The 23,101-nt window shown below is 41.9% G+C and overlaps 2 protein-coding genes across 2 annotated transcripts; both read right to left on the reverse strand.

Moving 5' to 3' along the window:
• Window positions 1-795: 795 nt before the first annotated feature.
• LOC127764659 (uncharacterized protein C23H3.12c) lies at window positions 796-6,101 on the reverse strand. The gene is made up of 8 exons (XM_052289563.1): window positions 5,796-6,101; window positions 5,625-5,689; window positions 5,407-5,505; window positions 4,310-4,357; window positions 4,142-4,211; window positions 3,402-3,473; window positions 3,154-3,282; window positions 796-1,909 (listed from the first exon to the last, which is right to left on the reverse strand). The coding sequence occupies exons 1-8, from the start codon at window positions 6,012-6,014 to the stop codon at window positions 1,766-1,768; spliced, it is 846 nt and encodes a 281-aa protein (XP_052145523.1). The 5' UTR covers window positions 6,015-6,101; the 3' UTR covers window positions 796-1,765.
• Window positions 6,102-7,205: 1,104 nt separating this feature from the next.
• On the reverse strand, window positions 7,206-21,635 carry LOC127764641 (DNA-directed RNA polymerase V subunit 1). The gene is made up of 19 exons (XM_052289548.1): window positions 21,428-21,635; window positions 20,353-20,440; window positions 19,280-19,406; window positions 19,055-19,170; window positions 18,907-18,963; window positions 18,069-18,239; window positions 17,816-17,974; window positions 17,572-17,727; window positions 15,020-16,747; window positions 14,756-14,931; window positions 13,117-13,192; window positions 12,898-13,025; window positions 12,081-12,244; window positions 11,063-11,337; window positions 10,356-10,529; window positions 10,136-10,276; window positions 8,296-9,962; window positions 8,009-8,117; window positions 7,206-7,893 (listed from the first exon to the last, which is right to left on the reverse strand). Exons 2-19 carry the CDS (start codon window positions 20,434-20,436, stop codon window positions 7,513-7,515), a joined length of 5,889 nt encoding a protein of 1,962 aa, XP_052145508.1. The 5' UTR covers window positions 20,437-20,440; window positions 21,428-21,635; the 3' UTR covers window positions 7,206-7,512.
• Between the last annotated feature and the right edge of the window lie 1,466 nt (window positions 21,636-23,101).

Genomic DNA, 23,101 nt, shown 5'->3' on the forward strand with positions numbered 1-23,101 from the left:
AATGGAGGATTCGACGGATTATGGTTTATGGATAGTTAATTGTAGAGATGAATTAAATGCTGTATAGCATGTTATAAAAAAGTTTCGAACAAGCTGTCTAAGAAATGCTGATATAGAAAGTGCTTCAAGTTCTTACAGAATTGTAATTCGAGAACCATGGCACAGAGGTCCCGTTTGAATGTAATGAAGATAAAAATTAAGTGATAACACGTAAAATAAGAAAGCCCTTAATGTGAGATTAATTAAGTTATAATTATTATAAACTAAATAGGTTTATCTTATATTTTAAAACAATTTCTACATAGGAAGTTTCTGCACTAAATACATTTATTTAGCAGTTTGAAAAATATGCTAATGGAAGTCGAGGAAAAAAAATATGTATCTTAATCAAGTTGACAGTTACACACATGTCAATAAGTTGAAAAGAATACTCCAGCATGGAACTTATCAAAGGGGGAGGGGGATCTAGACACTAGACATCTAGTAGTCTCAGTGTTCAGCTTCAAGTTTATAATCTCAGCGTTCATCGCTTTCACTACATATAGCTCTATTTTAATTACTGTTAAGGAGGCAAGCAAAGAAATCTATGTAAAATTAAACCTTTAAAATTTAGAATCAGCATCAGCAACAGCCGAACAAGCATAACCAAAAGAGGAAGCGTGCGTTAGGGTTTGGAATCGCGATCCGGGACCGGGGAGTAATTGGATGCCTGACCAAAGCGACCGGTAAAAGAGTTAAGAGAGCAACAAGTTGGCATGTCACTTTGTGGGCAATCCCAATCGCCCAATCGGTCACATTTTTGCGTTGTTTAAACATTGCCACAGCAACGTCACTATCGAGAGGTACAACTAGTACTACTACTACTATGGATAAGCTTGAAGGAAAACGGCTTATTGGACCCAGTTCTGATATTTATTATTTCGCTCCAATCCTAGCAGCATAACCACACCTAATTAGGAGATGGTTTTCAATCATGCAGAATGCCATGGATTTGTGGTGCTTTCATGCCATCCTCTCAAGTTTTTCTAAAAGTTAATTTGACCGCCGGCTATCAAGATAATCCAATGGCAATCAAAGAGGTAGATGAGTGGATCAGTCAAAACATACAAAGGTTAGTCCTAATCCAGAAACTATGAACTTTCACTGGAAGCACCTCAGAAAGACCAAATCTTTACCGGTGGTACTTTGCAGAGAGGAGATTCTGCTTTGGAACCAAAATTGGATGCAGATCTACCCAATGATTGATTCTGATTGCACCCTAAACAACCCAAAAAAAATATATTAGCCAATCACAACTTTTGGCCTCATAGTTAGCTGCAAAATCCAGTCACAACTTTTGACTTCAGAAGTTATAGCAGCTGCAAAATCCATTGAAGCAAATCTCCTTACAGAGTACTGACTACTGAGTGGTGCTGAAACCAAAGAAAATGCTAGTGGGGAAAGGATGCCTCCACCTCTATTTACATGGTGGGTACAGAATTAGATGTCACCATGGGCACTACAGTTTTAGGTCCTGTCTGTTTTTCTGCCTTGTAAACCAGCAGCAGACTGAGGAAAAACAAAACTTGTGAATTGTAATGCTACTACTCCAAATCCCTTGCAAAAAAAAAAAAAAAAAATCTGCATTAGTCACTAATTTTGGAAGTCTCGTGTCACTCGTGTACCCTTCAGCAGTTCAGCTAGTTCTCCACGACGGAATTCATTTCTACCACACAAACATTAGCTGGCAAAAAAATCACCACAGCAGCCAAGAAACTGGATGTGGTTACTCCAAATCCCTGTACTTCAGAACATCAATCTTGTCCAAATCATATGCCTGACAAATCCTCGAAATGGTATCACAATCCAATCCTTCATTCAATTTTCTGCTCTCAAGGAACCCATCAAGCTTCTTCGAAGGCTGCAAATTCTATTGAAGAAATAACACAATAAGTATTTCTTTTTTCAAAAAAAAAAAACAAACTGCACATACAGTAAATATGATATGATATATATACTGTCAAAGCCTAACAATCTAGAAGGAATTATCAGTAGGCTAGAGTCACAAGCCACTATTGCCTAACACCCCCAACAACCACTATTTTCACCTAACTGATGAAAGGACCATGTATGAGAGGAACACATATTACAAACAAGATCATCTTATATGATACAAATAATGGAACTCCCCTCCCCCATTTCCTCCATAGTAGCTCCTTCATAAAATGTTGTGGACATATATCAGATTATGTTGCAGTAAAATCCCGTGAGGTAGAGGATCTCAGGTTATGTTGCAGTAAAAACAATATCAGATTCAGATTCCAACAGCAAAATTACAACATGTTGTGGCAAAAATTGTTAAGGTGACTAGTTGGAGTTGTGAAGTAACTGGCAACCTTTTTCTGTGAGCCACAATGTACAGATCCTCCGAATTGAGATTACACATAGATGCATAACTGGCTGCACAGACAGCCTAATCATTGTTGTATATAAGTCAGGCAAGCTTCAATGTGCCCATCATTCATCAGATGTATAAAAAGTTATATTATATAAAAACCATATAAAGATATATTATAATAGCTGGCTTCAATGATTGCTTAATGATTGCAACATGAAGTCAGGCATTCCAGAAAGTGCTCACCAGTTGTATGCAAATGGAGTAACTATTAAATAATCAATAACTACAAATAAATCCATCCATAGTCGTGGCCACCCATGTGTATGTGCAGGTTGGGCATACAATGCATGCAGTTATGCAAGGGTACACTGACATGTCATAAACCTCAAGGTCAAACAAACTGTGCCTAGCGGGTAAAACAAGCCAGCATATATGCAACTGTGCAAGTAGATAAATTCTTTTAATTGGCATATCCTGGCTTAACTTGTTTGTGCATTATCCCATGCGGCCACATGTCAGAAAAGGTTGTTCATTGCCTTCGGGTACATTTGCATACTAGAGGCAGTAGGTATGTGATAGTAACACAGATTAACTACCTCAACTCTTCAAGTATCTGATCTAGAACTGATGTAGTATGTCCGATCTACAACTCTAGTTGAATTAACAGAAAATAATCAAGATGATGACTCCGGAGGTCCATAAATGTCTCGGTCCAAAACTTCCCTCAAAATACAACAATCTGAAGGTTTAACTCATTTTGAATTGAGACAACTTACCCAAGGAGCATATTGAGTGTTTTCACAAGGGTTGCCATCCTTTCTGGAACTCATCTCTTTCTGCTTCTCAAGAAGGATTTTCCATTGATCTGAGCTGTCAGAAACTAACAACTGGAGCCTCTCACTTCCCTATGTCAAAGTAAGTATCAAACATACCTTAGCAAACGCCACACCACGACAGAGAGGAGTTTGAACAAAAAAAAATCCAAGAGCTGAAAACTCTATAATAACTGGGCCATCTAACAAACCTGCAGAGCTCTCCAATGAGAATAAGCACGAAACAGCACCCAGAAAAATGGTATGTTTGGCAAAGGCAGTACCTGCAAATGAATAAGTAGGTGTATAAGAATGAATGTCATCTCACCATAGCATAGTGAGTTAAGTACGGATTGCACGCATTAGAAGTTTTCATACCAACATGTATACTCTATTTCACAATCTTTTTTCTGCTATGAATCCTATGGGGTAAAGTACAACAACACAAGAAGGCAACATACAATCACATCCTTTGATCAAGTAGATTATGATACTCTGGTTAATGATTAAAACATAAGAACCTACCGGGTCATCAGGATTCAAGTAATGTGTGCTAGGTTATAAACTAGACATCACTGGAGCACAATCTCACAAAATTATAATTATATTGTATGGCTCATTAACTGAATCAGAAGTGTAAATTATACCTCCCACATATGTAAAAATCCCTTATCTTTAATGTGTAAATGAGCTCATCATATTTTTCTTAATTTGATGTACTAAGTTGAAAAGTAGACCAAACACAAGCCTCAACTAATATTGTGCGCAATCTAGCAAAGGCAGCAAGCAAAAATAAAGATCTAATAATCTTTTTAGTTTGGTCAATAATTGATAGCATCGCAAAATGAAAAAAAAAATCCCTTCAAAGTACAACAAACTGATCCCACTGAAATCACTGTTGCAAATTGCTAGCCAACACCATTTTTTCCAAAGCAAATGAATATAGACTTACCATGAAAACACTTGTAACTGGAAGCAAACAAACTGAGCCATAAAGAAATTTCCTGTGAACTGATGCACCCCTGGTTCTCAGAAACATTGCAGAAACAGAAGGGTGAGGAAAGATATAAATTGAGCTATACAGTAACAAATTGTTGGAGCAGGTCCATCAAACACTCACCTGACAGCAATATGCCGCAACCGTCGACGCACAAGACGAGGATTTATACTGCAATTAAAGCTAGGATTCAGAAATAATCTTGAATAGACATAAAATAAGACATGAGTAAGAAAATTGCCGACCAACTCTGTCTGGTGATGCTTGATAGTGCCAGAGCGATTCATAAAGCTCAATAGCTAACTTCTATACAAAAACAAGCATATGCATGAGGCTTTCCAAGTAACTTACGAAGCCAGTAAAAGAATAGTTCATGTGAACAAGTCTTTTAGAGCTTCTTCTGTGCAACAACAGGCACTGACACAGAATCTACCATTTTACAGTTACGGAGCATGCACAGAGGTTCAAAAAACAAGCAGCTACAAGCTGTGAAGAATTAAGACATACATTTTTACAGCAGACTTACAATACGCAAATCATGCAATTTCTTAGGCCCTGTTTGGTAGAGCTCCAACTCCTAAATTTAGCTCCAGGAGTTGGGTCTGGAATGGACCCAGCTCCACCTCTCTAGTTCATTTTGTGAGAGCGCTCCACCCAGCTCCGCTCCCATTTCAGGTGGAGCTGAAACTGTTTGGCTGAGCTCCAGCTCCAGGAGAGGTGGAGCTGGAGCTGTGCCAAACAGGCCCTTAGAATAGAAGGACTTTCAACTACTTTGTCCCAACAAAGTTCTTGAATAACAGCTATGAACAGAGAAAGCTGGTGTGAATTGTGTATTGGAACGGAATGATAGAGATGTCAGAGTCAATGCTCAAACTTGATCAGATATAACCCATGTATCACTACATGAAGCATACTGAAACTTGTATATCTAAATTAGTATCTGCTCAGACATTCTAATAGTTCCATTCATTGGCGACAATGTGTATCCGTTAATGATAAATTGCTATTGCAAGTAAGCTAAGCCACTAACGACAGATACTGTATGATTTCCTGCACAGAGGCTCAGAGCCTTAGGAAATATTCATCACAACAAGGACCCAAATAGTTGAATATCCCAATCGATTCGACAATCAAACTAAGAATAACAACAAAGGTGAAACGACACAAATTGCACGCACATTTTATCAAACACAAACACCAAACTCATAAGCAGAGCTCACCTTGCCGGATGCACGATCTCGAGTAGGGAGACGTCCTTGGTCACCGACTTGAGCAGCACCTCCGACGGCCGCACCCGCGAGAGCAGCTTCAGCCCGAAGCTACACCACAACAAAGCAAAAAAAAAGGGGAGCACACCCAACGACTCAGCATCTCGCCATTTCCGACTCCACAGGCGCCACCCGCCACTAAGCAATCCCCAAACCCTTACACTCCCGACCTGTGGATCCGGTTCTTCATCGACCCCTCCGGCGCGCTCCCGAACCCGATCCACGCCCGGTTCATCTGCGGCAGCCAAAACCCCACCATCAGAAACCCCCCAAATGCGGGCGGCATGCGAGAATGCAGTTAAGGCGAGAGACGAGAAGGCGCTCCCCGTCGAGTCGAGCACCTTGTCCGCGACGAAGTCGACGACGGCCTCCGCGTTCTCCGACGCCGTGCGGCCCCCGCCGGCGATGCCGCGCCAGAGGTCCTTGACGGTTGGCGGCGGTGGGGGTAGTAGGGCGCCCGCATCGCCGCCCCCGCGAGCGGCGGCGGGCGCGGTGGCGCGCGGGCTGGCGAAGCACCAGGCCCTTCCCTTGACGGGGAAGACGACGACGCGGGCCTGCATCGCAGACGGCGGCGTGGAGAGGTGGAGGTCGTCGTCGGCGGCGGCGGCGGCGAGGCGGAGGCGGAAGAGAGTGGAGGGGTTCGGTCGAGGCGGCTAGCCTAGTGTACTAGTCTAGTGTGATGACTCCCACGCCGCGGCGGCGGGGATCTCAGCCGTTGGATGCGGATCTGACGGTTGGATGTGCCTATTATTTAGGAGTATACTACTGATCCTTTGTAACGAAATGACAGAAAACAGCATTGCTTTGTTATTACCGGATTGAAGTGATCCGAAGAACAGGGCGCGCTCCAGTTCAGTGCAAAATATATCAAACAATTTTTTGTGGTCTTTGCTGAAAACAATCATATGGTTAATGAATGTTGATGGATGAAATGCATCCTGGTAATGAAAAATAAATAAAAATCATTTTTTCGCTAATGTCAATTTTCGACGTTACCAAATTTTGATAAGGTAAGAGTGGTTGTGTTTGGGTTAATACCTTACTAACTTTTGGAAGGATTTTTACGAGTGAAAAGTAATATAATTACCCAAAAATTGGTTGGGTTGAGTTGACAAGGTACGTGTAGTTCACTGCTACCTCTGTCCCAAAATGTAGCTACCTAGTGATGTCACATCCCGTACTAGGTAGCTACATTTTTGAACGGAGGAAGTAACTTACAAAATTTTGGTAGTATTACCACAATTTGAAAGGTCGAAAATGATAAGTAAGTGAAAAAACCCAAAATGACAGTACAGCATTGCCTATTTGCTTTATACCAGTTTGAAGTAATCTCAAGAACAGATTGCTGTGCAAATACATCAAACAAAATTTGTGATTTTTGCTGAAACAATCATACGGTTGACGGATGCATTTAAGCAATGCCTCCAGCTTGTTCACACCACTGGTCTTGGTAATGAAATGACAGAATACAATATTACCTATTTTCTGTACCAACCTGAAGAAATTTCAAGAACAGATTGGTCCAGCTCAGTGCAAACACATCAAACCAAATTTGTGGCGTCACCAGCAAGACCTCATGTTTGATGAATGAATTCATGCAAGGCCACCTGCTTGTTCACAGCAGGGAATCCATCTTTTGCTGATTCGCATGGTAGTTTCAGTGTCTTTACAAAACCCTGTAACAGCATCCAAAATGGAACAGCACCAGAGAGAGCTCTGTGCCTTGCAGAACAACAAAATCATCAGATTCGGCACGGCCTCGCAGAATCGGCTTGCATTGGACTAACCAAATAACCATACTGGAAAGACAAAAAAGATAAAAAAAAAAGAGAGAGAGAGAGGGTAAAAACGAGTTTAAGCTACGGGATGCAGCTCACTAACATCCAGAATTTACAGAGTTCGTCTGGAAGAGTGAGACCTAAAGACTGCTAACCCTTCTCTACTACACAAAGTCACCATCTGTCTAGTCACTAGGCAAAGTCAGGCCAAGTAGGAAAATAAGAGTGGCAGGTTTAGAGCACAAGCAGGATGTTGGCAGCTCTAAGCGCACCCTGAGCATCAGTCAGACGGGCTAGGTCCCTTCCCGAGCAATCCATCGTCTGCTGGAGGAGCTGGAGTGTCTTGAAGAGTCTCTTGTTGAGTTGCAGCTGGAGCGGTTGCGATATCTGGTTGGGTCTGCTGTGAAGTGCCCTCCTGGGTATCAACTGCAGTAGACTGTGTAGCCCCAGCTGGAGTGCCTGGTGCTGTGCCTCCATCAGCTGCTGGTGGTTGGTCACGGCGCCTCTTGAAATACTTCTTGCAGAATGAGTCCCCATGCTCAGGGTAGGTCTTCCTCACAAAATTCTCCATGCATTTTAAATAGGAGAAATCTGACCGAGTTCCATCTGAAGACACCACAAACAAGCACCGACTATCCTGGAACACTTGGTGCTTGTCAACCTGTCAAATTAAATGAGGCCATTGCACACCATAAGCCAAACGAATGCTATATTTCATTGTAGCGTATCGGGCAATTGCACAACAGGTCAACCCAAAAGTAACAAGAGAACCATACCATTATGTGATCGATTTCACCAGACACCTTTGATTGTTTCTCAGGGTGGTGTTCAAGAACATTCTCTTTGATGAATTTTTCGTCTTCCGGAGAAAGTTTTATGCTATCACTGCAAAATTTTAAGTCAACAATAAAGTTAAAAAGCTTAAGACAGTACAAATCAATTAAATGTCGGACCTAGCATACTTTCATATAAAAGCCAAGCCTCCTCTATTCAGAAACTTAAAAGCATATAACTGTAAATCATGAATCACACAAAATTAACAAATAATCATGAAGTAACTTACATTGATTCACGGAAAATCTTTCTGATGCTCAGCACAGTGGGTTCAATTTCTCCTAGAATCTTTTCCTCCTCAGCTGTTAGGTCAAAGTGTCGCCTTGGTGGCCCCCTCTCATCAGGTCTCCTAGGCAGACCCCTGCCATCAGGTTTCCTTGGGGGCCTACCAGGATTGTTTCTTTGGCCCCTCCAATTGCCACCTCTGGCACCCCATCCATCTGATTTCCAGTCCTTATTACGTGACTCATTGGCTTCAGCAGAATTCCAGACATCATCCCCTTGGGAAACTGGAGCAGCATTCCATGCACTATCTGATGGAGATGCAGGCACATTGCCCCAGGATTCCTTGTCTTTGTTAGTTGAAGCATCAACTCCAGCAGACTTCCAACCATCCCAAGAATCAGATTGCTTTGCATCTGAACTTTCATTCCCTTGGGAAACTGGAGCAGCATTCCACGCACTATCTGATGGGGATGCAGGCACATTACCCCAGGATTCCTTGTCTTTAACTGAATCATCAACTCCAGCAGACTTCCAGCCATCCCAAGAATCAGATTGCTTTGCATCTAAACGTTCATTCCCTTGGGAAACTGGAGCAGCATTCCACGCACTAAATGATGGAGATGCAGGCACATTGCCCAAGGATTCCTTGTCTTTGTTAATTGCTTTGTCAACTCCAGCAGACTTCCAGCCATCCCAAGAATCAGATTGCTTTGCATCTGAACGTTCATTCCCTTGGGAAACTGGAGAAGCATTCCACGCACTAAATGATGGAGATGCAGGCACATTGCCCAAGGATTCCTTGTCTTTGTTAATTGCTTTGTCAACTCCAGCAGACTTCCAGCCATCCCAAGAATCAGATTGCTTTGTATCTGAACTTCCATTCCCTTGGGAAACCGGAGCAGCACTCCATGCATTATCCGATGGAGATGCAGTAACATTGCCCCAGGACTTCTCTGTAGAAGCATGAGCATCTGCAGCCACAGTCTCCCAAGATTTGTTTTGCACATCATTATTATTTTCAGCTTCATCATTGCCCCTGCCCCATGATCCCTTTTGCGCATTATCTTTCTCCCAGGAACCTCCATTTGATCCTCTTCCCTTGTTCTCTTTCCAGGAGTTCCCATCATTCTGAGTGCTAGACTGCTTCTTCCAGCTGGCTCCTCCATCTGTTGCCCTTTTAGGGCCCTGGACAGACCAAGCATCATGTTGAGCTGGCTCTTCAGATATTTTCTCCTTCTCCTTCGCCTTTTCAGTGCCCCAGCCTCCCCAATCAGAGGAACTCTTTTCCACTGTCGCAGGCACATCCCAACACGAATTCCCTTGGTCTGCTGGTTTTGTGACTCCCGTGTCAGCTCCTGCAGCTGCATCATTCCAACCTCCCCATTTATCAGAATCATTTCCAGCACTACCATTCTGTTCCCAGCTTGCATTTGTTGTTGTGCCATTATCCCACGAGCTGTTATTCTGAACATCTTGCTCTTCCAAATTATCATCGAAGATCGGTTGACCAATGGTCCCATCCAATTCAGGAGATAAGCACACATCTGCCTCGTTCTCTTCTGCAAGGTAGTCCACATCATCAAAGAATGTGTATCTTGCCTTTTCCTCATCAGTACGCACCAATGCCAAGTAATCATACAGGCCATCACCATACTCCTTATTGCTTTTCAGCTGAAAAAAATCAACTACAACAATAAGCAGAGCTACTTTTTCACTAAAACGCTAATTCATTTGATTGGTCACACCGTGCAAAGATCTTTAAGCAGATTAGCCCCAATTAAATAGAGTGAAGCCCCACTTCTTATATAATCAATAAGCTCCAGTGGGCAGAAAAACCAGCTTACCTGACTTTCATTCCACAGAATCTGAAAAGATGATCCAGTACCACTTGCAGCATGCTTGCCCCAAGAACATGATGAAACAACACATCCCAATGAATCCGAATGACATTTCTCTGCAGCCTTCTCAAAGCATTTCATAGGGGTCTACAAAATAAAAGGGCCAAATCAATAAAATGTATGTGATGATAAAAGACAAACCAATTGATCTCAGAGATAAGCTTACAATCAATGTGGACTCTGTGAAAGGTACTTGAACTTTTAAGGAACGGAAGGTGGCCTTGTAACCAGCATTGTTAAATCCATTCAGGTTTCCAGTAAATGTCATGCTATTTGCCACAAGTACCAGATGATCTTTGAGAACATCTTTAGCGACCATCCTTACAGTTGTTGAAAGCCGCTGCACAAATCAGCACATATAAAATAATCTATTGAAATGAGATGCAAGATAAAAATTTATAAAATGCATTGGACAAATCCATAAGCACAAACATGATGTACAAAAGAGTTCATCGTAGAAATCAAATACAACTCAATTGAAATGGACCAAACTTGCCCATTAAAAACAAAACCGAATGTTCCACCAGTCAACATTCTCTATTAACATTAAAATCTTGGTTGGACATGGAAAAAAAAATGCAATTATCGCATTCATGCGTAAACCATAGATAGTTCCCCAACACACCTAGATCAACATTGTCAAACAGCTATTTCCACGGAAACACGGTAGTTTGTGAAGCAGAGGTAGCCATAGAGCTATCATGAAATACTAAGTTCATATATTTATAAATTTTCCTTAGTAAGTTCTTGTAAATGCAAGTGGTCAAATAATCCATTAAAAAGATTGGAAAGATCTGCAGCGTGACCTGCAAACAGCAGATTTGAAATGAAATACCTCCCAAACTTACAAACAAAAAGGGTAAGGTGACAAACCTGCACAACTTGATCAAAAGCACATGAGATGCCAAGAAGTTCTCGCACTTGTTGAATACCATAAGGGATTGATCTCCGTATATCAATGAGGTTCAGAACCGGTATGCAGGCATCCATTGTTGTTCTCCAGGCATCACCAATATGTAAAGCTTCCTCTTCTTCAACAATAATTTCTACTGCTGGCTCACCCTTTGATGCCTTCTGTGTGTTTTTAACCCAAGATGTTGCATCCGATCCAACCCAAACAATTTTAGCCTCTTGAATTCGAGGATCACCTGCAGAGCAACATTCTCAATTCAAGGAAATTGTTGAGCTAAAAGTACTACCCTTATTTGGTTAACACATCAACACTTTTTTTTTGTGACAGGACAGGAGAACATTAATTTTATAACAATAATTTAACCAATAGAATCAGTTAACTACCAAACATTAACAGAGAATGTCTTAATCTGTTACAGCTGTGGAGCCAGCAGGCAGCAGCTTTAGCACTAAAGGGTACCAATTTGTTCATTATAGTCCCATCCTTTGTTAGCAGGTTATCCTTTAGTTATGCCAGGCCATGACATCCTATTGCCTCAAACAGAGCCACATCTCTCTATACAATCAGATGATCTTTCCCTTAACCAGCTACTCTAAATCCATCCCTCAGTCGGTGCACTCCACCTAGTGCCATTCAACCACAAGCCATCATTGTTTGAACCCCTCCAATGAATGGTTTACCCCGTCATGAACTAGGTTTGCAACACAATAACAGTTATGGTTCTGAAAATAGTGGTAACTTTTTTGGGGGAAAAAAAAGAAAAGTATTATGAAAGACATGAGCGTGAAGGAAGATAATTGTTTTTTAAGGGCTAAAAATGGATCAATCATAATTCTTTGGCTTTTTGGACCCCCCCCCCCCCCCACCCCTTAAAAAACATGGCAAGATGTGAATAAAGGATTTTCAACTGAACCTAAATAATAAATTGTATTGAAAATGAAATTCCAACAGAAGCATATTATGTACAACTTACAGTACCTTTTATGATTGTATTCAAAAGCACTCCACATAGAGAATCAGCTAACACACTGACTGCTCTCTCCACTGATTCAGATACTATCATGTTATCAGAAACAAAGAATTGCAAACACGGAAGCTTAGGTAGCTTTCCATCAACCAGCTTCTGTGTGAATGAACAATCGCTGCCAAGAGTAAGGGTGAAAACTTGAGTACGATTAAATAATATAATATCGTCTCACAGTAAACAGATAATAGTTAATGCTAAAAATGATTAACTGAAAATGAACTTAAGTAGAATATTGCCAGGAATTGTGATTTGAAATAAACAATGCATCAATATTCTCTGCCTAGACGATGGCTCCATTGCTATGCCAAGCTACCAATACTTTGCTATAAACAACATGAAAAAGAAAATCAAAACTGAACAATCTTGGAACTAGGAAGCAAATAAAGATCCCCTTACCTCTTTCTTATGGCTCATTTCTACTACTTCAATGGAGATGAAACTTGCAAGCCAGGTACAGCATATGGTTGTAGTTGAGGTTAACTAATTTATCATTTGATACAGCGAGCGACAATCACATATCATAAGTAGGATTTCACATCATCATGATGTTGAAATATTAGATATTGAACATCTGATTAAAGAGCAATGCAGCACTTGAATAACCCTAGCAATCTACAAGATGACAACCCTCTTCTACCAAAATTATAAAACCGCCAACAACCATAGCAACTAATGGCAGGACACAACCACATAAACAAAACAGCAGTGCGTGCAATTTATTCTTCAAACGTGAGATCTCAAGCAATATAGTAGAGAATAGATAGTTACCAAGTAGAGAATGTAATATTTTTAAACAGGTTACTGAGATGTCCTTTCTTCTTCCCATATTTCCCAGAAACTTCTTGGCATTTCTGAAGAATATCTTCAGTGCTAATGTTGATCCTTTCTAAATGTGCCTGAAAGAAAGATGTACATATATTATCAGGGCATAATAAAAACAACTGTTTGCATGCAAGTATTCACCAACATAAGAATATATCATAATACCCTGTCAAGATGAATATGGCCAACAAGTGCTGGGGCTGCTTCTGAAGTTCCATCTAAACCTATTTGCTTCTGGTACCTGACAACGTGAATGTTATATTTAAGGTGTTCTGCTCAAATGATAATGAATACTAAAAGCCAACAATATGCGACAAGGAGACTTTTATCTCAATTTCCATTTTTGAGAATGATCAAAACTTGCATTTATCTGGGTACTGTCGTGACCAATTTCTAAGTTGTTTTATGGCAGTTCCAGTTGCATAATGATGGACAATTTCAAGAGTATATAAATGATTGAAGTTTAACATCCATGAACCAAGTCCATGACTAGTTAGTGGACAATGAACACTGATGTGCAGATCCATGGAAAAGAGATACCGGGTTCTCAGCATTAAACAGATAAAATATGAATCTATTAGGGATGGCAATGGGGACCCGGACATGATAACCGGCGGGGAATAACTCTATTATGGGCTGTAAATGGGAGGAAATCACCCTCCATGGGGCTGTTTTAGGCCAAATTGTTCACCCATCGGGTGGGCTGGGAGCGGGGACGTTCTACAGGCCCCCGGCCCCCGAATCCCCATGGGGCCCCAAGTCAATCAGGAAGGTGCAAATCCCTTTAAGACCACAGCCCAAAAAGTTAAAAAAAAAAAAGCATTTAGAAGGCCCAAATCAGAGGTGCATATATAAAGTACTGAAACCTTTGCACAGTCCACATCCACTCTTCCTTCCACTCCTCCCCTCCACTCTCTCAGATCCAATCGGCAGGGCAACCAGAAGGAGCGAGAGCGACTGCACGAAGCCGCCTGGGCAACCAGAAGGGCAACCTCTAGGCTGCGCCACTGTGAAGCTTCAAGGACACACCACGTCACTGTCGCGACTAACGCGCCGCTGCCACTGCCAATCTGTGACCTCATACTTTGACGCTGTTGGTGTTTAAGTATGGATAGTTGGATATGATCTGTTTGATGTTTGATTGTTCAGGCATTTGTGTTTGGCTAACTAGTTTTGTTGGTTCGTTCCTGGCTTTGTTGCTGTTGTGCTGTCATGTTGCTGGCTTGTAGCTTGCTACTCTCTTGTTCCTGTTACCGAGTGTGGGGACCCACCGGGTGACCCATACCTGGTGCAGGGATGGGGACAGGGGGAAACTTGACTGACCCGTGTGCGGGGATGGGGATGGGGACGGGCAATATCTTGCATTGCGGGGGTGGTACAGGGTGCTGAAACCCAGCGGGTGCAGCCCAGTTTCCATCCCTAAATATGGTAAGACCTAACCCAGTCAAACACACTGTTTGTGCTAACAGATAAGTTAACACTAAGTTACTTTCTAGATCCACATAATTTTCAGTTCATTGGACAGATATTGAACATTTGCCAACTATCTACATTCTATATCCGCAAAACTTTCACATTTCAAAAATGGAAAGTATTCTGAAGGACCAAAAAGGAAAAGGAAACTTGAGTTTTAGACTTTGGTATAAGAAATCCAGGGAACTACAATAAAACAACCACAAAAGAAATAAAGTCCTTCATTGATTTCACTAAAAGCAAAGCAAGCGAATATAACTACATACCCCAGTAATTGACAGCATTAATTTATATACCAATATAATTGACAGCATTAATTATGGATACTTACTCAATGCAGATGTCAGTAGCACAATCTTCTAACGTAATTCTCCTTAGGCAGCCCTGAACTGCAATAGCAGCCTTTTCCTTGCAAAACTTCTTGGCACAAGAGCAATCATTCAGAAATAGGATAACTTTTCGGTCTTTCATATCGTTTTTGTAGCGACTTGTTGTCTGAAGTATTTCCTGTTAGGTTAAAGGAATATACCAAACTTATCATGCATGCATACAATATTACCTTTTACCAATGCATAAAATAATTTAATGTTATTACCTTCATCCGCTCCCATGAAGTATTGTTACTCTGAGATGCATCCAAGACAGCCTTGTATGCAGGGTTGGAGATAGCAGTCGCAGCCAAGACACCAACTGGTTCGCCAGGACCTATTGCACTAGGGAAGTCCAAGGCATCATCCTCCATGTAGTTAAGTTGTATGATAGACTTGCTGCAGACATTTCTTACTGTCCCATCATAGCATATGACGACATCCCGCAGTAACGCCATTAGATTCTTAAATAGTGTTCCAGGCTCCGTCAACCCCCTAGAGGAGCGAACAATAGCTTCTCTTGTCGAAATAGCATGCACCAGCTCCTCATACGGATTAAGGCCATGAAAATATGAACTCCGTACAAGACCATATGCCTCTGGAGAATGTTCTTCTCTGACAGCTGGATGCTTGTTCACAAAAGTGTAGTAGCAATCCTCCACCAGACGACGTGAGTAGAACTTCCCCTCACGGTAAAGTTGTAAACCCACAAAACCAAGCTGCTGGACAACTTTAGACACTGAAGAGTCACTCTTTGGATCAATCAGAAGTCCAAGATGAGAGCGTTTCACAACAAAATCTGAAATTTGCTGTTTGATGTCCTTCAAATTATTATCAACACGCATTTCAACAACCTGATTTTCTGCAAATCTTGATTGTTCAAGGATAAGAGACTGTTTTTCAATGTTCTTCTGTGCTTCTTCCAATAGAACCTTGGGAACATTGAAGTCCTGGAGGCTTACACTAAAGCCATCCAAAAGAATCAATTCCATCAATAATGGCTGCAGCACATTCAAAAATTGTAGTGCTTCTCCTGGACCCTTAACAGAAAGAGTGGAATACACTAAATCTGAGAATGATGTCTGAACAGATTCTTTGTCAAGATCCAGTTTTATAATAGTGCTGTCCCTGACTACGTGTTTGTCCCCTTGAGAAGTTAAGGCTTTTGGCAGAGCACCTTGCACTATTTGCGAGATTGTCCAGTACGGCTTTGACTTGATCACAGCAGGATCTGGAAGAGAACATGTAACAAGCATTGCCAGCTGGTTAGCTGCTTCTTTGCTCAACATTGTTCTGGAAGACATATGCTTCAGAGCAAGCAAACTGTCACTAACTAGCTGGAGATTGACCTTGCCACTGTGCGAACTGGTAAGCTGCTTCTCCACACTGAAAAGCTCCAGTGCTTCAGCTTTTGCAGCAAGGGACTGTGGATAATAGATGTGCACACAATCACCGTCAAAGTCCGCTGCAAAAGGTGCGCATATGAGCGGATTGATCTTGACCGTATGGTCTTCATGGACATACACGCGAAATGCCTGGAGGGAATGCTTGTGGGTACTGGGTGGACGGTTAAGGAAAACAACATCCCCATCAACAATTCTCCTACTGATAGTCTGTCCGACTTTCAGGGTAGTGTGACCTTTGGATCCAACGGTGATGGCATAGGTTGCCTGGCCATCTCTGTAGGTCAAACACAATCCCTTATCCACAATCTCTTGCAACCTGTTAAGGTTGATGTCTGTTACCTGCTCTTCGAAAGTGATTCTTTTTGCCACTTCAGAAGGCAGTCCAATCACATCTACTCCAATATATGGATCTCCAGTAAGTACACTGCGTGATGAAAACCCTGACCCTTTGCTGATAAATAATGTTCTCATCTTCTCCAGCCATTGTTTTGTTGATAACGCAGAAGGATCAGTACTGATTGCAAATCTCTTGGTGTTGTCTTGAGGACCCTGCAAGACAACATTACCGTGGGACATAAGAAACAAGACTAAATAAGTGATTGCACACAACTACTGGGAGAGAACGGTTGTAAAACATAAACCTATGGAAGAAAGCTTTAACATGAACTAATAGTTGATGAATTTCATGAACCTTTTCAGGTCCAACTACTATAGAAATGTTAGTTTCGGGTTTAATAGCTATAAGGGAGTTCGATAATATAGTTAATGTAGGGAAATGAGCAGTTTTGCTTAGTGTGTCTATGATCATGACGGGCGTCCTATGCAATATGAAATTATGAATTCACTGACAATGCATGCATGGTTTGCATGGCAGTTTTCTCTAATAAAGGGTGCACATAGACGCACAATAGCAGACCGTTCATCCTCAATGATAACCATCCACAGTGTATACTCATGCACAGGATCAACCCGACACAAGATCAACCCAACCCATATGGATATGCTTGGTCATTTGTTGCTATCTTCTGAGAGATTTATGAATCAAAATCCCTTGTATGCATGTGCTCAGTCATTATAATTATATTAATATGAAGTCAAATGTAAATTCATATTTTTAGTTTGGTTACTATAAGGAGTATTGAAATTGTTGTAAAAATGAGCTTAAGTCGACAGCCTGTGCAAATGCAGTTGACAACTAGTCGATCCTAATTCATGGCTTGGTGACAATTACGATTACAAAACAAGTGACCAATTTGTGTGTGAGCAGATGAGCTACTCTCTGGAGCAATTCTCTAGCTGAGACAGGACTCTCCTGAACATGCTCTCATGTAAATATGGTAAATAAACTATCACATTAAGATCATGCAACATACCCTTGTAGTGCCCCTTAGATGTATGTACTGGGCAATAGAGAGCTGTAGATCACATGATTCAACTTCATGTGATTCAAAGTTTGGGGATCCAGCTCTTGACTTTTTTATCTGCTCTATTTTCTGAAGCACCTTCTTCAGCAGAGATATTGATATGTCCTGATATGAGAAGCAAGTATAATAAGCCATGACATAGAATTGAACCAGTCAGGAAAATTATGAAGAACAAACGTGAGGAAGAACTCACATAGGACATGATGCTCTGCCCATCTGTAAATTCTGGAATGTATAAACAATTTGGTGGCACGGGGAGGTATTTCATCACATATCCAGATTGAGCAATGTAACCACGAGCAGCTAGTTTCCTCTTCGTTTCTTCAGGAATTTTCTTCAATATATTGAGAGCCTAGCAAACGATACAGGAATGACAGACGATCATGTAGGTTGTTGGATATTTAGGAGCTTACAGAAGTCATAAAAATAAAGTAAATGAGATTAACCTCTTCTGGGAGCAAGGTCCTGCAGTGGGAGGTTCCACCATGGTGAAATCCATACTTGTCAAGGAAGTTCCATGAGCCTTCTGTCATGAATTTCCTAGGAGGCATTTTCAACTCTAAACGAAATGCACCATCTGCTGTTTTGATTTCTTTCAAAGATAATGCCGGAAGATCCTAAAGAAGTAAATGGCGATGAACATCAGTTGCCACTCATCCGGATTGTAAATGTTTATAGTGTCAAGGCTAGCATCTAATAAAAACAACTAAAGCTGTATACCAAAAGCCATACGCTAAAAAACTAATAAAAACATGATATAGTAATGCTTATGTCATGATTGTTGGCCACATCTTACAAGTTCCAATAACACTCCATCATACAGCATAACTTTGATCCTGTGTACTGTTTTCAACGACGACATGTTACTGAACAAACATAAAACTGAATACAGTGCTAGTCTGTCACTCATTCTCTGTGTAGACAAAAAAAAACTTTGCAATCAATGGTTTTATTGCAAAAGAACGCAACATAAAACTTATTCCGTAACTTAATATATAAGTGAAAGCATATGTATGGATAGGATTACTGAGTGAATACTGCAACAGCTATGTCAGTAACATTGGCTATGTTTTGCCCAAGCAGATTTTGATCAATTTAAAACCAACTAAGCTGTAACATCCGGACTATGTATGAGTGGATTAAACTTAAAACACTGGTATACTTGGTTCTTCGAGAGGCATATGTTCCATATTCCTACTACTTATACATGTCAAACAATGAAATATTATGTCTGTCTACTTCAAGGCAGAAGGGATATACAAAATTGTTGGGGTTGGAAAGTACCCGACAATAGTAGCATGACAATGCTGATGTGTTATCCTTTCCCTCTGTCTGTTTGACCTGATACGTGGTAAGATCACATTAATTATAAGCCAAAGTAAGACAATTGGATTTAGAAAATTAAGACTTAGCTGCTTTGACCTGTATGTACCTTTCCTTTCTTGACGCGGAGGCATTTCAAACATACCACATTTAATATCTGCCTCAGTTCCGTTACATGGCAAGGGTGATATATAGGCACAGGCAGCTCAATGTACCCGAAATGCCCTAAATAAGCAGATAATTTTGGTTTTAAAGAAGAGAAAAGTGGATTGTCAGTTGCTACAGAACAATATCTTGGGCATGAAAAACTAATGAGAAGTCATCATGTGAGAACCTTCGCATTTTCCATTTTCTGAGGCACCACAGGACTCGCATTTTCCTGTCTCCAAAGGTAACCCAAGGAAGGGATTTCCGAGCTGACTAGGATGAGTGACAGGACAGTCATTTATAGAATAAGTACGCTGCAGGACAGAAAGGTGTGTATCAGTCATGTTGGAAATAAAAAACATAGTATTACAGTAGGAAATATAAATGGGAACTGTGCAGGATATATCCTTGCCATATTCATGAGAAACAAAAAATACAAAAAAAAAAGAAGGCTAAATTCATATAAATCAAGTAGAAGAATGCAACATCAAGTATTTAAATCCACAAAATGTAAAACAGCTCCGTTAGTTAGCGAAAAAGCCCATGTATCAGCACTTCCAGATGCAAAAGAAAATGTCAGATTTCAGTATTAACTAACAAACAACATTCATCTTTACATTGCAAAAGTAAAGGTCAAAAAGAGAAGCTCTCATAGCAACACTCATCTTGATAAAATTAATCTTACAAATTCAAATTTTGCATTGCGATTGAATAGCACAGATCATGCATCATAGGTAAATCTAATTGAATGATATCAAATATAAAACTTGACCTGCCGGGGGAGGTGGGGTAAGACCTTCTCACGCATGTCAAGAAAACCCCCTAACCCCCCTTACACAGCGGCACAGGCAGGTCAAGAAAACCCCCGAACCCTTGCCCCACCCTTACACAGCAGCACCGTAACCCGTGAAAATAGGCTGGTCCTTAGACCTATGCTTTGGCGTGGGACAAACGAGGGGATTTTTTTTCAACCCCAGCCTGAAATTCGCTCCCACAAGGAGTCGAACCCAGGACCTGAGGAGTGCTACTAGAGCCACCTAACCAACTCAGCTAGAGGTCCATTCGCAAATGATATCAAATATAAATGATAGAGAAAAGGAGGGTTTCTAGATCTCATCATCAAGAGTAGTTACATCAATCATATGCTCCCTTATCAGACGGTACTGTCTCTAATGGATCACAATGACCAAGTTGTCGCTTCTGCATGCATCTCTTTCTGCAAGCATTGCTGGTAAAAAGCATCAGAGAAGGAGAACTTACAATCTCATCCTCAGTGGATAGGCTAAGCTTGATGCTCTTGATGGCACCTTCAGCAACCGGAATTGCTGACTGGTCCTCCTCCATCTATCTGAAATAGACAAAGGGACATGGCTGTGTCCGTAAAAAGAATTGAAAAGAAAGAACCGGTAATACCAACAAGCTAGAACCCACCATTAGCTCCAATTAAACAACAAGAAATAGCAGAAACAAACAGAAAACAGCAACCTCAAATTCGCAAACGTAGGATAAAAACCGCTGTAATTATTTGTCGGCTTCTCGGAAAATACCACTCCAAATCAAACTTGCTTTTGATTTTAATCATTTGTTTCCTTTTCCTAATGGGTGCACTAACAAATATATTCCCTTAGAGAGTGTGCCCTTGTCTCCAAGCAAGTTAATTAGGGCAAAGTGGCTAAGCTAATATTAGGTTACTCCTACCGCTGAAGCTGCATTTCCTTCTGTTTCATCTTAGCTCTAGCATCCTACTACGACCCACCAAAAGTACACCCAACAACAGGGGAAGATCCAAAAGTACAAACAAACTGTTACTTGTATCAAGGTTAAGGCTCTGAAATTAAGAGAAAGAGCTTCTTCCAGATCTAGAAGAGAAGCTAGGGTTAACGAACGAACGCGAGCAAATTCCACACAAAAGCACTCCAGGTGGTAGAGTGAGAGATGAATCATCAGAAAGAGGATGCGGATGCTCACCAGGATCCCCTCCCCTCCCCTAACTAAAAAAACATTTCGCACAATCATCAGGATTCGTTTAGATTCCCAGCACACCACAAACTTCCCCCCAAACCCACACGGATTACTCCGGTGAACATTCATCATACATGAGATAGAACCCCTTAGTTGGGAAACAAAAAGGCATATCAAAGTGCACCAAAATTGAATAACCCACGCCTCTCCGCACGACCCAAATCTTCCCTTCCCTCGGGGAAACCCAAACCCCCCACAACAAGAGACGATGAACAGACAAACAACCAACCACATCCCCTTTCCCCCCATTTCCGCGAGTAACCCAGCGCCCCCCACATTGCGGAGACGGGATCAGAGCCCTCCTCCCCCTCACCTGAACACCCGCGCGCGCGCGCGCGCCTGCCTGCCTCCTCCCACCCTCGCCCTAAAACCCTAGCCACCGCGCGGGGGGTGGGGGCGGAGAGGGTTTTAGCCTGCAGCCAAGCCCTCGCCTCGGAGAAGCCGAGAAGGGAACCCACACGAGCGCGAGTGCGAGTGCGAGAGCGAGGCGACGATGGTGGTGGTGGGAGGTCAGGTCTCAGGTGCAGTTCAGTGTGCAGGTCAGGCTAGGTCACCCCCGCGCGCCGGCGGCTGTTCGACGCCACGTCACTGACATGTGGGCCATAGGCTGGTCGTGGCGTAGGTGGGACCCACCTCGCTGTGAGTGTGGGGGTCACCGGGGGTCACGTGTTGGGAGCTGGGAGGAGAGAGATGGGGGGATTGACCGGAAGGCATTGAATGGAATGACCGGAAGGCATTGAATGGCATTGAAGGCATTGAATTGAATGGGTGAAGCCAGCTGATTTTTGGCCATTCTTTGATTTGGGTGGTTTTTGGCAGTAACCAATGTCATAAATGGGCAAATTATCAAGCGCCAAAAATGAACACAGGCCTTTACACAATGCCTAAAGAAAAGGTGACACGTAAAAAGAGTAGCAAGCAGTATATCATTTTTGCATGGAAAAAATACAGAGAGCTAGAATGAATGAACGAACTCACCAGCGTGGCTGATAGAAATACGATGTCGCTGATGGCTAGACCAAGCAGGATGACGTTGAGTAGTCATGAGAAGCATGTGACCATCGTAAATAGAAGGGACTCAAAAACTGAGCCAATTCGATGAAATGGAAGTCAACCAATGTATCTGCATCAATACTCAACTAGCATTACCAAGATAAATTTGGACGCTAAAAAATGTTGAGACGAGCTTGCCCGAACAAGCTTTATTGTGCACTAGGCTATGCTTTCTCGTGATCTCTCACTTATCAACAATACACACCATGAGGGCTTGACGATGATTATCATTGACCATGAGGATGAGTTGTGTCATCACCTATTCGTCGTAACTCAAAAAGACGATAAGCCAACCACCTTTTTGTCCAAGATTAGGGCGTCTCTAGTGTTGCATTGATTAGTTCAGTCCATGCAAACGAACAAAACTTATGTTTGATCTCTGCAGCGTATAAATCGTTTTGTGGGACACAGTGGGACTCACACACGTGCACAGTCTCGGCCTTACCCACGTCTTCCTCTTTCTCACGTAGCCCGATGAAAATTGTCTGTATTCACTTGTGTTCGACACCTATCTAAAAGACGATTTTCTCGCTGACATGCACGATTCGGCTCTCGTAGTGTGCTCTGCTCGATATTTCAATGTAAGGTTTGATTTAATCACATGATGTTGGAGTAAATGGGCTAGGCCCAATTTATTCCCAATAAATTCTATTGGCTCACAAATAATGTTATAGAATTAATACCACCTTGAAAATTTAAGTGGAGATATCTCAACTTAAATAGAGAGCTATTAGAGAGCACATGTTGACCGGTTGAGGTGATGGTGGGATTGCCATATGCGCACGCGTCGCGCCGAGCTGGGCACAGGTGAGGCATCACCTGCCTGCACGGGTGCTCGGGACGAGCAGGCCTCCAAAACTCCATCCGCTTGTGTATCTGCACGAGTAGGCAGGTGATCAAGTTTTGGGGGAGCGTCCTCCGGCACAACTGCTTT

Source organism: Oryza glaberrima, chromosome 2 (genome assembly GCF_000147395.1).
Source record: "Oryza glaberrima chromosome 2, OglaRS2, whole genome shotgun sequence".
In the NCBI taxonomy this organism is placed as follows: domain Eukaryota; kingdom Viridiplantae; phylum Streptophyta; class Magnoliopsida; order Poales; family Poaceae; genus Oryza; species Oryza glaberrima.

What these genes read in the sequence shown, in the direction of transcription:
- LOC127764659 (XM_052289563.1), bottom strand. Translation starts at nt 6,014, where the DNA reads ATGCAGGCCCGCGTCGTCGTCTTCCCCGTCAAGGGAAGGGCCTGGTGC. An exon ending in ATGAAGAACCGGATCCACAG is followed by an intron (nt 5,506 to 5,624) that starts GTCGGGAGTGTA and finishes GTTGTGGTGTAG; the next exon opens with CTTCGGGCTGAAGCTGCTCT. An exon ending in CTCATTGGAGAGCTCTGCAG is followed by an intron (nt 3,283 to 3,401) that starts GTTTGTTAGATG and finishes ACTTTGACATAG; the next exon opens with GGAAGTGAGAGGCTCCAGTT.
- LOC127764641 (XM_052289548.1), bottom strand. Translation starts at nt 20,436, where the DNA reads ATGGAGGAGGACCAGTCAGCAATTCCGGTTGCTGAAGGTGCCATCAAG. An exon ending in GGCAGAGCATCATGTCCTAT is followed by an intron (nt 17,728 to 17,815) that starts GTGAGTTCTTCC and finishes TTCTCATATCAG; the next exon opens with GACATATCAATATCTCTGCT. An exon ending in GCTACTGACATCTGCATTGA is followed by an intron (nt 13,193 to 14,755) that starts GTAAGTATCCAT and finishes TCACGTTGTCAG; the next exon opens with GTACCAGAAGCAAATAGGTT.